The sequence below is a fragment of the Myotis daubentonii genome, chromosome 1 (genome assembly GCF_963259705.1).
Source record: "Myotis daubentonii chromosome 1, mMyoDau2.1, whole genome shotgun sequence".
Taxonomy (NCBI): domain Eukaryota; kingdom Metazoa; phylum Chordata; class Mammalia; order Chiroptera; family Vespertilionidae; genus Myotis; species Myotis daubentonii.
This window is the reverse complement of record NC_081840.1, coordinates 33,697,387-33,713,598: the sequence shown is the minus strand read 5'-3', so window position 1 is coordinate 33,713,598 and position 16,212 is coordinate 33,697,387. Positions and strand designations below refer to the sequence as shown.

Genomic DNA, 16,212 nt, shown 5'->3' with positions numbered 1-16,212 from the left:
TTTAGATAAAGTTAATGTGAGTCCTTTGGAAAATCTCCTGAGAGAGGAAGAAGCATTCCGGCCCACATTCAGGCCTGACTCAGCCCATTGCTTGATTTCATTCAGCCTGGGGGTGAGAAAGCTCTGGGAAGCCCTCACAGAACACCCAGAGAACAGCTCCGACCCCTGACCCCCAGGGTATCGAAACAATTGTAAAGATGTGAAGTACAGCCCTAACTGGTTTGGCTCAGTGGATAGAGCATTGGCCTGCGGACTGAAAGGTCCCAGGTTCGATTCAGGTCAAGGGCATGTACCTTGGTTGTGGGCACATCCCCAGTAGGAGGTGTGCAGGAGGCAGCTGATCCATGTTTCTCTCATCGATATTTCTGACTCTCTATCCCTCTCTCTTCTTCTCTGTAAAATATCAATAAAATATATATATATTTTAAAAAGATGTGAAGTACAATTTCACAGGGATGTAAAGCCAAGAGCCCTCGTCTCACTCACTGTAGATTCTAGAATTTAGGAAAACTTTGTTATCTACTTCTCTTTTCTTCTCCTCCTCCTCCTCCTCCTCCTCCTCCTCCTCCTCCTCCTCCTCCTCCTCCTCCTCCTCCTCCTCCTTCTTCTTCTTCTTCTTCTTCTTCTTCTTCTTCTTCTTCTTCTTCTTCTTCTTTTACAAATCCATTTATACATATACTAGAGCAGTGGTCAGCAAACTGCAGTTCGTGAGCCACATGTGGCTCTTTGGACCCTCAATTGTGACTCTTCCTAAGCCTTAGAAGTACCCTAATTAAGTTAATAACAATGTACCTAGCTATATAGTTTAAGTTTAAAAAATTTGGCTCTCAAAAGAAATTTCAATTGTTGTACTGTTGATATTTGGCTCTGTTGACTAATGAGTTTGCCGACCACTGTTAACTAGAGGCCCCGTGCATGGATACATGCACCCGTGGGGGTCTCTCGGTCTGGCCTGCAGACATCAGGCCGAAACTGGCTCTCTGACATCCCCCAAGGGGTCCTGGATTGCAAGAGGGCGGTTCTTGGGTGACCCACCCTGCAATCGGGCTCCCTCTTCTCTTCTCCCAATACTATGTCACTTTCTCTCTGTATCTGTCTGGCTTCTTTCATCTCACTTTACCCTAAGTTTGGCAGTAACTGATGACTTGCGGACATTTAGCTGCAAAATGCAATTATTTAGCAAACAGGTTTTACTTAGCCTGGAATCTAATCAGCCTAAGGCAGGACCCTGCTCAATGTCAGGCTCCCACCCAGGCCCTTCCGCCCAGGCAGAATCATGTGGCAGCGGGAACCTCCTTCTTCCCACCTGAGCTGCTCCTTCGCCTCCTTCCCTCCCTGGAGGTTGCCCGCTGGCGCTACTGTCCACCTGGAAGGAGGGAAGCTAAGGCCGGCTTCCCAGCTGAGAGTGGTAGTGGGAAATTCACTGCCTTCACTGGAAATTGATATTAAGTGGATGGGCAGGGGTGGGCCCCAGACGATGGGGCCTCAGCCAGTAGGTCCTGCATGTCTCATCATTTAGCTAATCTAGTGCAAAAGTTTCTGTAAGGGCCAGACCCACAAACTCTGCAATGGGCTAGAGACCCAGTGGGGAGCCAGACCCGAAGTGGAGAGCCAGTGGACTAGAGGGGTCCCAGCTTGTGAGAGGGTGGTTCTCGGGTGATGCTCCCCGGAATTGGGCTCCCTCCTCTCTGGTTCCAGGTGCGTCACCCAAGAACCACAGCTGCCAAGTCACTGCAACTCAGCAGCTCCTGCATTGAGCGTCTGCCCCCTGGTGGTCAGTGCGCATCATAGCTACCAGTCAGATGGCTGGACGGTCAGCCGGTAGGCCAGTCACTTAGGTTTTATATATGTAATTTATTTTGCTTCCTCGAAAGGCCTCCCTCTCTCTGGGTACTTTTCCTTAGCTCTCTTTCCCCCTTTTCATTGTATTCTTTTAATTCCCCTTTTCTTTCTATTTGTGTCCATTCCTGGGGTGAAGCTTTCTCCCTCCCTCCCCATTCCTCCCCATTGCCCCCTCTCTTCTCCACCTTCAGCTCTCTCCTTTGTGTCTCTTCTCCTGTCTCTCCAGCTAAGTATCCTCCTAAAACTCCCTTCTCTCTCTGGAAGATAAAGCTGATAGTTACCTTGTAAGACAGTTTTATTTTTCCTTATGGTGTAGACAGTGTGGTGCAATAGAGAAAGCATGAGACTTGAGAGTCTGGGTTCTTGTGATCCACCTATCTACCAACTTCCCCTTTTCTGAACTGAAAGTTATGTTTCACAAGGTATTATACAATAGATCATATCAATCCAATTCAATCCAAAAGACATTTTCACACGAATGATCGCAGTGGAAATACAATCATTAAACGTTAAGTAGTACCGGTAACAGTTGACCTTGATGTCCGCTACCTGCAGAATGAAAGAGCTTTTGTTATTGACCAATTGATAAAGGCTCCTTTTAAGAACCAGTGTTCTTGGGAATTATTATAATGGTTAAATACTGGTAAGTACCAAACATGGAGCAGATCGCTACACTTAAAAAAGAAAAAAAGGAAACTCCAATAGCCTTGAGGGACAACCACCAATAGTTTCCACTCCTGACACACGTTTACCTTCAAGACAAGATACTTCTGGGCCTTAATTCTCTCAACAGTACGTCACTTCTCTTTAAAAGTATTTTTAATTCCTCAACATTATTCATACAAACGGAATCAATTCTAACTTCTAAGACTTCTGGTATGTAAACATCCAAAGTATAAGCAGGAACTGCTGGGCCTTTAAAAGATTATACAATTTCTGGGAAATACTACTAGGTGTTTGTTCTTTCCCCCACTTCTGGGAAATAAAATAGAAGCACGTCTCTAATGCCATGGATCCAATTTAAAAAATAACTCACACTAATTCAGTTCTGATAATGTAAACATACTGGGTTGCAATTTACTCTTGTATTATTAATAACAAAAGGTTGCTAGACAGATTAATAGTATGCTAAGTAGCGGCAACTCCAAAGTTTCTATATATAAATGCGCTTAGAGGTCACAGTCTGGTTGGAATAGAAGCCAGTGGATTTACTTTGAAACTGACTTTGTATAGGAAGCCCTCTGTCTTTATTTTGATGATGTGTTTATACATAAATCAGAGTAGTATAGATTTTATAGTATGCACACTTTACATAAAATTGGGGGGGAAAACATTAATTGTCCACATCAAGTGTTATTTATTTGTTTACTTATTTATATATTTACTTATTTACTGTGGCTCTAGATGGCTGATAGGGATTACAGGGAGAATTAACATCTTCCCCACCCCAAGCATCTCCTGATAATAACAGTTAGTGGATGTTGTAACAACTGGTTCCAAAAATTTTAGCAATGACTAAACTGTACACAGAGATGTATTGTGAATAGAGACATCACTTCTCTGGACACTAAAAGTCCTCAAAGACCCATCATTTAGCTCTTCCCACCGAGTTGAGACTAGCAACTGGCCATTGGAAGAGCTGAGACTGGGACCGATACATGTCTCCAAGTCCATACACATTCTCCCACGTCACGAGAGCCAGTTTGGAAGAAGCTTGGCTCAGAAACACTTTGAGGGCCAAAAATTCCATTACAGTATATTCTTGAAAGTAACAAAATAGCATTTATAGAATGTAGACTTTTTCCTCAATTTAGACTGTTCTTCCTCATAGTATGACTATATTGTCATTTTGCTGCATTTATTTTTATATCCTGGTTATGTATTTAAGTGTCACCTACTCTACTACATACCTGTGTGTATGCAAACACACACATATAATACTTACCAAATATTTATTAAATAAACAAATAAATGATTCAGTGAGATTTTATTGAACCATAAAACTATCACCCCTGTGTAAACAGCAATCTATATGAGAGTAGCTGGAATTATTGATTTCTAAGAAATAGAAAGTTATTCAATTCTTCCATCCATGAAAAGCCTCTGAAAAATCCCAGAATTTGTGTAAAAAAATAATGGTGTTTGTAAGTGCATTTTCCTAGGCAGGGATTCCAAAGCTTTCATCCATTTCTTCAATGGGGGTTCTGTGATCCTGAAAAGATAAAAAAGTACCAGTCTAATAAATCCTCTCTATTATATCCCTTATGCCATATAAATGACCAGCCAAACGATACTGGTCTACTTATGAAAGACTTAACCTACAGAGCTATATACTAGTCTGCAGATATATAACATACCTCCTGTGACAAGAAACTCACCACCATGAGGCAGTCCAAACTACTTTCATATTTTGCAACTTAGCTTCTGATTGATCACAGCTCCACCCTCCAGAGTCACACAGAACATATCCAGCCCCTATGCCACTTGACAGCCCTTCATTTATTTTTACTTAGACAGCTGTCATGACCCTTCCGATCTTCTCGTATGCAGCCTGTAAATCCCCAGTTCTTTCAACCTGGAGCTCTCAGTGCACTCAGGACTCTGCCCAACCCACTGTGGTGGGCCCTCCCAGAGCCAAGTGCAACTCTCACATCCTCGTTCTGTGAACCTGACTAACAGTTCATCACCTGAGGGCAGTTGGTTCTCCCAAAAACGCCTATAATTTTTTCTTTATCTGTTCTACAGTTTCAGCGTGACCCTCCAATTCTGTGCATGCAGTTCGTTTGAGGATCCTGTTGCAATTATCCCTGTCAAGTGTCCACCTTGTAAATGTAACTGCTTCCTTTGGTTGAGGTTCCGATGGATTCTTAAGTTCTATCATTCCAACTTTTAGCTGCCATCCTTCACACAGCTTCTCTCTCTCTCACTTTAGTTCAGACAGGTTTCCATATAGGTTGATGCCTTATAAATATGCAACTTTGGCTACACAGTCTTTCTATGTTTATCTTATGTTATAATGCCCAGAGTTTTTAGCTGCTAGAAACAGAAGTGTTAGTCCCCTTATGAAAGACTTAACCTGCAGAGCTATATACTAGTCTGCAGATACCTCCGAGCCCACACAGTGGGAGGTGGGGTGCAGGGGCTGGCTTTTGCTGCCACGCCTGCGAGAGAGGCAGCCTCCTCCAGACTGACTTCCATGCATACCTGGGATCGCTTCCTGTGGCCATTGCTTCCACTACACAGGAGAACCAGAATAGACCCCATCTGCTGCCTCCGCCCTCCAGCTGGCCGCACAGGCACACCTCAGCCCTGTTCCAGTCACAGATCACTCTTGAAAAGATGAGGAATGCAGCTGGACATCCCTCCAACTGTACTCCTCAGAGCCAAAAATATCTCCCAGTGTGGACTGCCGGAACTGAATTCTCCCCACTCCCATTCCTCCTCACTCTCTGGCCATTTCCCACTGATACTTGCTGAGGCTCCGATGACCACGCAAGCATTTTCTATTAAACCACTGACGTAGCATGCTTTCTTTCTCGGTCTTTGTTCTCCTAGGCCTCTTTTGCATCAGATAGTGCTCACCCGTCTTCCAAGTATCAATATATTGCAAATATATAGTTATTTGCAATTTGCATGCACCTCCTCATGTTACTTCATTTCACCTCCACAACAGCCCTGTAAGACAGCCAGGACAACAGTACCATTCCTGTTTCACATACGAAGAAACTGAGACATAAAGCAGATGTGCCCACATTGACATGATGCTAGGTGCCAAAACAAATACTGGAAAAATCTGTCTTTTCAGGCAGGGTTCATTCCATACCAAGCCATCTTGGCTTCCAAGATACTATAATGAATAGTTACCATTTGATTGCCAGTTACTCTACCTGATGTAGTCTTGTAGACATATACTTACTACAGAATCTGAGGCTCAGAGAGATTAAGTAACTTGCCCAATGCCACTCAGTTAGTAAGAGATTAGGAGGTCTTGCTCTGTTGTTGGCCCCCTGTTCTTCCCATACTACAGAATCTTTCAAAAACCTAATTTATTCTATGGCTGCTCTTTTAACTTTCTAAATATATACCAACATAATAATATTTTCATTTCCAAAATCTATTCCTTTATCTACCATGCCAAGTGGAGATTTCCACTCACATGGCTTTCCACCATTTCAAGCCTCATATGACTAAAAATGAATTCGTTATCCTCACCTCTCTCACCAGGCCCCCCTCCCATCTCTGTAGTACCAGCATTTGCCCAGCCACAGCGCACAGAACGTTAGAGCTGATTCATTCCTCTCCTCATCCCCCATGTACCATCAGCCACCAAGTTCTACTGGATGTTCTTGTGAAGCCACTCATTTTTCTGCCTCCTCCTTCCCACTGTTACTTATTCAAGGCCCTGAAACTGATGCTATCGGGTCAGCTGTCTTTCAGCAAAATGTGCAGTTTTCAAGATCCCGCCCCCACTGAGTTCATCTTCTAAGCACTGTTTCACCAATCTTCCTTAACACAGCTTTACATTACTTCCTCCACATATACAACTTCAAAGTGCCCATAATCCATAAACAAGGAGTCTAGAAGTCTCATATGCAGCTTTCAAACTCTCCTCCCCCTGAACGTGCCTCCCCTTATCCGTCTGGGCAGATTAAACCTTATTGCTTATTGTTATTGCTAAATTGCCTTTCTGCTCACTTCTGCTTATCCCTCGTTTATCCACCCTTTAGGTGTAAGTCACACTTCACCTCCTCCAAGAGACCAAGTATTCTGGAACCCATAAAATCATAAAATTCCTGCAGCACTTACAGCTTGCACCATCTATCCAAGCACCAGGCTGTTTTCTGACTCCAGTAGTTTATTTTTGCTTTATATGACAGTAAGCTCGAGAAAAATGGAGGAAAGGGGGTATAGCTCATGCTCTTCTATTCCCCACGACTCCTAGCAAAAATGCGGCGCATAAGGAGGAGGTTCAATAAATCGCTGCATCTTAGGTATGTTTCCCTGGATTGAGGTCTGGGAGTCACCTTATGGGATCTTGAAGCAGGTAGGCTATAGACCACATTTTGAGAAGTCCTGATTTTTCATGATCAGTTGAAAAAGTCATGCCAAAGGTAGATAAGACATTGGTGTTTATTCTCTTTTTTTTATTAAATCTTTATTGTTCAGATTATTACATTTGTGCCTCTTTTTTCCCCCCCATAACTCCCCTCCTCCCAGTTCCCACCCCACCCTCCGCCCTCACTCCCCACCCACTGTCCTCATCCATAGGTGCACGATTTTTGTCCAGTCTCTTCCCGCATCTTCCACACCCCTTTCCCCCCTAAGAATAGTCAGTCCATTCCCTTTCTATGTCCCTGATTCTATTATAATCACCAGTTCATTCTGTTCATCAGATTATTTATTCACTTGATTCTTAGATTCACTTGTTGATAGATGCATATTTGTTGTTCATAATTTGTATCTTTACCTTTTTCTTCTTCTTCCTCTTCTTAAAGGATACCTTTCAGCATTTCATATAATCCTGGTTTGGTGGTGATGAACTCCTTTAGCTTTTCCTTATCTGTGAAGCTCTTTATCTGACCTTCAATTCTGAATGATAGCTTTGCTGGATAAAGTAATCTTGGTGGTAGGTTCTTGGTATTCATCACTTTGAATATTTCTTGCCACTCCCTTCTGGCCTGCAAAGTTTCTGTTGAGAAATCAGCTGACAGTCGTATGGGTATGCCCTTGTAGGTAACTGAGTTTCTTTCTCTTGCTGCTTTTAAGATTCTCTCTTTGTGTTTTGCTCTTGGCATTTTAATGATGATGTGTCTTGGTGTGGTCCTCTTTGGATTCCTTTTGTTTGGGGTTCTCTGCGCTTCCTGAACTTGTAAGTCTATTTCTTTTACCAGGTGGGGGAAGTTTTCTGTCATTATTTCTTCAAATAGGTTTTCAATATCTTGCTCTCTCTCATCTTCTGGCACCCCTATAATTCTGATGTTGGTACGCTTGAAGCTGTCCCAGAGGCTCCTTACACTATCTTCGTATTTTAGGATTCTTTTTTCATTTTGCTTTTCCAGTTGGGTATTTTTTGCTTCTTCGCATTTCAAATCTTTGACTTGATTCTTGCGCTCCTCTGGTCTGCTGTTGGGTGTCTGTATAATATTCTTTATTTCAGTCAGTGTATGCTTAATTTCTAGTTGGTTCTTTATCATAACATCAAGGGTCTCATTAGATTTCTTGTAGATCTCATTAAGTTTATCGGCAGTTTCTAGAAAATTATTGAAAGACCTTAAAAGTGTGGTTCTGAACTCTATATCCTCCATTGACAATTTTGTCCTGTTTCTTTGTCTCCGCATTTTTTATGCTTTCTTGGTGCACCCCCTAGTGGTCTTTGTTGTAGTTAAGCCTTGATTGTTGTTGGTATTACTGGGGGGGATTTGACCTCCAGGCCAACTGGCTGTGAGAATCAGCTGTATCTGCACTGGGAAAACTTCTGTCCTCTGGGGAGGTGCTAATCTAGCCTTTGCCTAAGGCTATCCGGCAAATGCCTTTGTGCAGGGCTTGGGCGGGGTGGGTCGCACGGGATCAAACAGGGTGGGCAGAGGGAGCAGTTATGGCTGCTCTCAGTCCCGTCCCCAGAGGCTCTGCCTCTCAGAGTCCCAGCAACCGCTGCAAACCTCGGAGAGAAAGCTGCCCTCACGTTCCGACCGATGCCAGACAGTCCCGCTTCTCTCCTTTGAGTCTGGGTCCCTAGAGACTCACCCAGAACTGGAGCTCAGAGCCTGAGACTCCCTCCCAATTGAAAACGACAACCGCACCCTCAGCCACCAGCCCGCTCCACTCGTACCTCCGCACCTTTGTATTTTCCACACTGCGCCTCCTCTGAGTCTCGGTATGCTGTTCTCTTTCCTTCTAGTTGAAGAATTTCCCCTCAGCCAGCCTTCCTGTGGTTCTGGGTGATGTCCGTTCTGTCTTTTAGTCGTATTTTTGAAGTGGTTGTGCGAGGCAGCAATCTCTGGTATTTACCTATGCCGCCATCTTGGTTCTCGTTTTCGGTGTTTATTCTTATGCTCATCAATAGATCAACAATAACTTGAATACACACAATTTTCTGTTACCTAAGAGTTGTTGTTTTTTAAAAAAAGAAGATTTGCTATGCATAAAACAAATTCCAGGTATTTTGAAGGACATGAGATACTCAATAATTCCTCACATTCCAGAAGTAAAAAGTTGATGTATAACTGGTTTTATGTAGTAGATGAATTTGAAAATCAATTTTTAGATTGGATGCGAAAGTTAGAATGCAGAACTGTTCCAATTAAAATGTAATTCATTAGGCAAACCAGCAAATATTTTATAATGAGTAATCTGACATAAATATACAGATAGTAAGGCAGAGAAGTAAACAGAGATTCAAATGATGCTCTTAGCTTTACAGAATTGTTTAATGAATTTCCAAAACATTTTAGAATATGTTGAATATTTATGGAATTAAATACAGTAGAAAAAATGAAAGTTGAGGAAACAGAATAAAAGAGATGCTTGCAGATACATTTCACATTTAGGTTAATAACCCACGATGGATAAAATTGTGCAGTTCTGAAGAAATGAATAGGTTACATGATGGAGTTTTTTCAACAATGGAGAACTAGAGAAGAATTTAAAGAAGGCCATGATTTTGTAGAGTGCATTTAACGTAGTCAACTTGAAGTTAACTATGGTTTTTACGATGTACACTATTTCTTTTTAAAAAATATATATTTTATTGATATTTTTACAGAGAGGAAAGGAGAGGAATATAGTTAGAAACATTGATTAGCTGCCTCCTGCACACCCCCTCCTGGGGATGTGCCCGCAAACAAGGTACATGCCCTTGACCAGAATCGAACCTGGGACCCTTCAGTCCGCAGGCTGACGCTCTATCCACTGAGCCAAACTGGTTAGGGCGATGTACACTATTTCTGATTTCATTAGTGTGCTGATCACTTTTGAGAAATATGCCTGTGGTAACAACCACACTGTAAAGTTAGGGTATTGTTTTAGTTTAGGAAGATATAAAGATCTTGGTGTAACTAACATCTTTCTCTCTAAATTTCCCCTAATAAACAGCAACTTTGCTCTTACTTGAAAATCAGTAACTGAAAGACCTATTACTTTTCTGGGCAGTCCTAATTATTACAACTTGCTCCTTCGTTACACAGAAATCTGCTCCTGATTTACCCTCCAGTCCCAACTCTGCCCTGCAAAATCACCCGGGGCAAGTCTTTCTTTGCTTCATAGGAGTTCTACTCCGTAGTATGTGAACTTAACTTTCAGATCTCCTTGAATTCTTCTTTTCTTCTGGCTAAAAATTCTTAATTTCTTCAGCCATTTCTCAAGTGGCATTTTCTCTAGAAGCCTCAATAATCTAGTCACGCTGACCTCACTATTTTTTAGCTCACGAACATCTCACGAAGTATGGCTCACATCATTTCGTACAAGACTCTGATGTTGACCCGCCTAGAACAGAATCTAGGGAAACTACCTCATCTAATGTGCACCCAAGACTTTCTATTAACATTACCAAAAATTGCATAAGCTATTTTAGTAATTGCACCATAGCACTAGCTCATATTTAGTTAATGACAACCCTCAACTTTCCCATCCCCCACAATAAACTATTTTAAGTAGTGTCTCCAATGTTCTGTACATATTAAATAGAGACTGTAGGACCTATAGTTGGGACTTTACATTTACAATTTTCCAGGCAACTATTTGTCTGTCCCCTCTAAAAATCCCTAGCTTTTAAGCCCAGGCAGCCCTGTCCTTTCCTAAAGATACCAGCAGCGGGTTCACTGTCACTCTCCAATCTCTACCACGGTTCTTTGTCATATCAGTAATCATAGAGGCGATTAGTTCACTCCTGGCCTTGCCGTTTTTCTGGACTCCACTCCTCCAATGACCTTGTCCTCCACTCCATCTCAGTCTCCCCCTCCCCTCAATGACTGCATCCCCTTCTTAACCCGTCTCAAACACCCGTTCTTTCACTGCCCTCTCTACTTTACAGTGCCTTTTCCAAAGCTCCCTTAGTCAATCATTTATTTTAACTTTAAAAGAAAAGCACAACTAACTAATCCAGAGATCTTTGAGTAATATTCAGCCACAGCAATTTTTATGAAAATAATAGGATTAGATAGATAGATAGATAGATAGATAGATAGATAGAATTTATCTCCCCCCACCCAGCTATATTATCTGAGCAATCCATGCTCGTTAGATTATTACAATGCCCTACTAGTCTAGCTTCCAGCAATGACTTGAGAATGAGGACAATAAAAAGTGACACAAAAGCAACTGTGTAAACCAAATACTAATATGAAACAGAAAGATGCACATGTTCTAGGAAACCACAACCTGTGTTTAGCACAGATTCTTACCCAAAGGAGGCATCCAATAAATGCTGACAAAATTGGTTTGATAATAAAAACTTTCCATCATCTGTGCTATCCAGGATGGACTGAATATTGAGCAAGATAATCCACAACTCTTCTACTTCTCCAAGCCCTCAGAATAAGACATACACGGACAGCCTAGAAAAAAAAGAAGGGGGCAGGAAGGCCTACAGTACATTGGAGGAGCAATGAGCAGGATAAGTTTCCTGGAACAGTTAAGTTCATGAAGAGGAAATTATGCTGAAAGCCTTGATAAAATTTATCTATGCATTTTAGGATATGTGACTGTTTCTACATTTTAATTTAACCTAATTTCAGTTCCCTATATGAAAGGATATACAGTGTACTTACTGCCAGAAATGTTATTTATTATATCCAGAGGCTATATCCAGAGAAATAAAGTGCATTAGAAACTCTTTTATTCTTCTTATATGGTCTATAATATATTCTAAAAGCAAATGAAGTGTTCCTTCCCATTTCAATAGAACTGATGTTTTCTCAAAAGATGAAAGAAGACAGAAGATTGAGATTATATCTTCTGAAAAGGATTACTGGGAATGACTCCGAATAAAAGTGTACACATGTCTATCAAACACATCCACAAATGAAGACAGTCAATCCAACCTCCACATGAAGTTTAGATTATTGGTAATGTGTATTGTACAGTGTATTATATTAAATGATATAAACATAGATATATAATCATTCTGCAAGCTATTTAAATGATTATAGACTAAGAATAGTTTTTCTAATAGAGTATCACAGTCAGCATTTGAAAAATATAAATTTATGAGCACTGTGGTCCAAGTAGAAGGTAATGAGGAAAAAAAATCTCTTTTTTACCAATCATCTAGAAATTTATGCCAAATTATCTATAACTCAATATTACTGAAACAAATCTTACTGGACTGATTTCTCTACACCATTCACTACTTTGTTCTTTATTTTGCCCTCCAAGCATGAAGCAGTCAATTAGTTAATTTCCAAATCAGCCAAGGAGTTAACTTCTTACCACTGCATTTTGATCAAATGGTCTATTTTAAATTCTCCCTTTAAACAAAGAACCATTCTTCTATCCTTGTGTTATTGTATGCTCCTCTTGAATAGTTTCCAGGAATAACAGATCATGAAAAAAAAAAACCACAGTTGCTCTTAACATCCTTTGTATAAAGTTATTAGATGATGGCACTGATTCCTGATTAACAGCTCCAACACGCTGTAGCCCACACGTGGTGTATTAAAAGTTCCCTTGGCAACAGACATCATTTTGCATGCCCATTATAAATTTTAAACACGAAAAATTAAAGAAAGTGTTACTTTTCATTAAAAATGTTGTACCACAAAAGGGACAGGAGCAATAAGACTACCTAAAAATGGGAGTACTGATGGAAGTGTCATAGTGTGGCTTTAATGATGTTTAAACACATATTCATTTTAGGACACTACTGAAAAATATTTTTGGAAATGTTTCAAGAACTTTAATTACCATTAATGTTTAAAAATAAATGATAGACTCTCTGTCCAGATGACATAATTGGTGGTGTTTTTCAGGGAAAAAAAAAAGTTTTAAAAACATCAATACCTGCCTTACATTGTATAATTCCATCTGAAAAAGAAACAAAATCTGTTTACAGTGCATCAGGACAAAATCTAATTTACTTCTTAGTTTGATTTGAGTCCCAAAGAGCACCGTTCTCTTAAAAAGGTAAACAGTGCGTTTCATAGGCTTCCACTGGGTTTTATGTCTGATAAAGTTAAAGATACACCTGCTGACTTCGCTTATAGCAACAGAACTGCCAAAGTAACAGACAAGAAAGCTGGCCCAGATTCTATTTGTATTTTTCAAGAACTAGTTATTTACTTAGGCATCATTTTTGGCACCTGGGTCTCTTATAACAGTCCATGCAGTCTACCAAATAAGAAACGTACATGTTTAAAACATTAAACAATAGACAGTTATATGAGAAATTCCTTCAGAAATAACAAACTAAAAACTTCTATATAAATATGTGCTATAAGATTTTATCTCTATAAAATAAGTGCTCCTGTTCTCTCCCGTCATTTTCCTCCCATCCAGACTTAACATCATGTTTGATTTTGTTAGTGTATTTGTTGACTAGGATAGGAAACCCCTATGGCAGCTAACAAAGTCTAATATTTCTACAATAATAATTATGATGATGATGATGATGATGAAAACTGCAAATGCCTGCTCTGAGACAGCGGGAGATGTTCTAAACATTGTATAATAGCAACTCATTTTAGTGAATAGTATGTTACTGAACACTGGGCACGGGGCTTCCTTTCCCTAATTCACCCAACCCTGGAGACACTAATGGGAGGTAGGCCATGTCTATAAAGAAATAATTTACTTTGATGATGGTGGATAAAGGTTCTGAACCATGAGCTACCCTCATCAAAGAATGGTAATGGTAACCCAACAAAATGGTACCTTTATTTACCAATTATCTTTTGCCATCTTATTTTGCAATGATAAAGAGTTTTGTTTTCCCTTTACTTAGGAGAAGTTGAAAGACAGGCTAGGCAGCCATCTTAGTCTTATCCTCTCCCCTGACCCCCCTGACCCCCCACCCCCATCCCCAACCTCTCATATAATAATTAACATAGGACAAGTGGGTTTTTCAGATTTAAGTCTTTCTTTTCTTTTGTTTTGCTTGTAAGATGGTCGCTTTTTCTCTTCCCTTCAGAATGTTGCCATTTTATTCAACGCATTCCCCAAGCCTCCTTCTCTCAGCTCAGATCTTGTACTGGAGCAGAATTAAAGCTGCCTAAGGCCACGCCAGGAGACCAGTAAGAGGCGGTGGCTTAAGAAAGGGGTTCCCCTAAATCAGCTGCCAAGAGTGTGAAGGCCATTCTCCCCACCTTTCCCCTCGGCTGGGAGCTCCCACCACCCCAAGCCTGGGAAAGCTACATTTCCACAACTACACACTCCCATTCCACCACAACAAAGCTTTCTCAGAGCACACAACACAGCACCCTCTTCCCCAGGCCCTAGGAAAACAGCGCCCCCAGGCCCGGCGATCCTCCCCAAATGTGTCTCCCGCAGCCCTGGGCCAGGGTGTCCCAGGCCCCCTGGTCCCCTCTGGGCACCCAGGCGCTCTGGTTCGGAAGCGGGGGAGTCAAGCCATGGAAGGCTGAACCCAGGGCGATTTTCAAAAGCCCGGGAGAGTCCAGACTGCTGGTAAGCTGAACCTCGCCCACTCACCACCCAAGTGGGGTCACACCACAGCCAGGCCGGCCACTTGAAGGGGTTGCAAGTTTCAGTGCTCCCTGCAAGAGTCAGGGTTCCCTGCATCCGGGCAGCTGGACCGAAAGGCAACCCCCAGCCCTCTGGCAACGCTGTCCCTCCTGAATTAGACATACACACCCTGGGATTTCTGTTTCCTGCGCAGAGAGAGGGAGAAATGAAGGATGGGAGGGGCGACCGGGAGGGAGTAGGGTGTGGCAATTGGTGGAGGGAACGGGTAAGGGCCGGTTAAAGTCACCTCCCTGCCCGGGACAGAGCCGGGGAAGGGGCAGCGGGTCTGCCTGCCGCTTTGTTGTCATCGTCCCAGTCGCTGGCGCGCACGCTGCAAACACGCCCCCAAAATCAGGGCCACCGGCCAAGAGGCCCCTAAGAGCCCCAACCCCTTGGCCGAAGGAGGAAACTTGTACACAGGCACTCCAGCACCAGGTGCCGCGGTTTGCCTCTGAGGGCCATTTTAACAGCCAGAATAATGATGATCATTAAATAAGAGAATCAATAGTATTTTGTTGTCTTCCAAGTCTTTGGAAAAATGAAATTCAGGTTTTCGACGGATCCGCTAACATTGACATTCCCCTGAGGCGCAGCGGGGTGGGTGGGTGGGTGGGGGAGATTGGTGCGCAAGGTGGGGAGCGCGAGGAAGGTGCAGAGGCGCTGCGGGGAGGGGGCCCCCAGCCATTTGCGGGGATGCGGTGCCCGCCCGCCTTACCTGTGGATGCAGTTTCCATGGCAACGGGAGACCGGGCGGGGTTCGAGCCCAGTTCTCCGGGCGCCGCTTCCCCGGCCCCGGCGCCCAGCCCCCGGCTGGACTCCCCCGCCTGCGGCGCCGGCCTCGCCCCTTTCGGCGTCACCGCTTCGTCCTCCCCTTCCTCCCGGTCCCCAAACCACTGGGACCCGCGGCCGGCCAGCGGCAGCAGCTCTTCTTGGGGATCCGGCGGCGCGGCCATGGCTGGCGGTCCCGGGCGCAGCGACGGCGGCTGGGGGGATGGAGGTGCGGTGGCCGGACCGGCAGGCGCTCCCTGCTGCCGCCCGCGCCGGGACTCGGGGCTTGGGAGGCTGCGGTGTCCGCGCCGCCGCCGCCGCCGCTCCGGCCGAGCTGCTGCCGGCCGCGCTCCCCGCTTCAGCTCCTCCTCCTCCCCGCCCCCTCCTCCCGGCCCGCCGCCTGCGCTCCTCCTCCGACTCCGGGCGGCCGCCTCGCTACTCCCCAGCCTGTGGTTACGCAGGTGGAAATGGCTGGCTTTGGCCGCGTCTTCCTTGGCACACGGCAGCCCCGGCCTGCTAACTGCAGGCCCCGCTTACGGACGTGCCAAATCTACTGGAATCTTAATGTCATTTGGGGAGGAATCAGAGGAGAGGACGCGCGGGTAGCAACAGCCCCCCGGCTGGAGCGGGGCTGATGAGGCTAGACGCCCTCCAAGTCACAAACTTCAGCCCGGATGGGTGTCCTGGGGGTCGAGGCAAAGAAAGGAAGCTGGAACCCTCAGGACCAGTTGTGAGGGCGACCACTGTCAGCTGTGGAGGAGACAGGTCTGCGCGGGGAGGTGCAGGTGTTGGTGGTGGATGGAGGTTAAATGCTGTGTCCTTAAATTGTCGTGGAGGACTGGAAAGCCTCCGGGGAGGAAAGCTTACCAGACCTCGTTCCTACCAGCACTGAGGGCAAATGGGATGCCGTAGGTGGGACAAAAAGCAACT

At 43.8% G+C, this 16,212-nt stretch overlaps 1 protein-coding gene across 2 annotated transcripts in view; it reads right to left on the bottom strand.

Moving 5' to 3' along the window:
- RTN1 (reticulon 1) overlaps positions 1–15,660 on the bottom strand; it is a 188,911-nt gene extending 173,251 nt beyond the window's left edge. Inside the window, exon 1 of one of the 2 annotated variants that reach the window (XM_059694793.1) lies at positions 15,230–15,660. In XM_059694793.1, coding sequence (XP_059550776.1) covers positions 15,230–15,467 — 238 coding nt within the window. In that variant the 5' untranslated portion in view covers positions 15,468–15,660. The remainder of the gene's footprint in view (positions 1–15,229) is intronic. The other variant, XM_059694784.1, reaches the window with a different exon arrangement.
- Between the last annotated feature and the right edge of the window lie 552 nt (positions 15,661–16,212).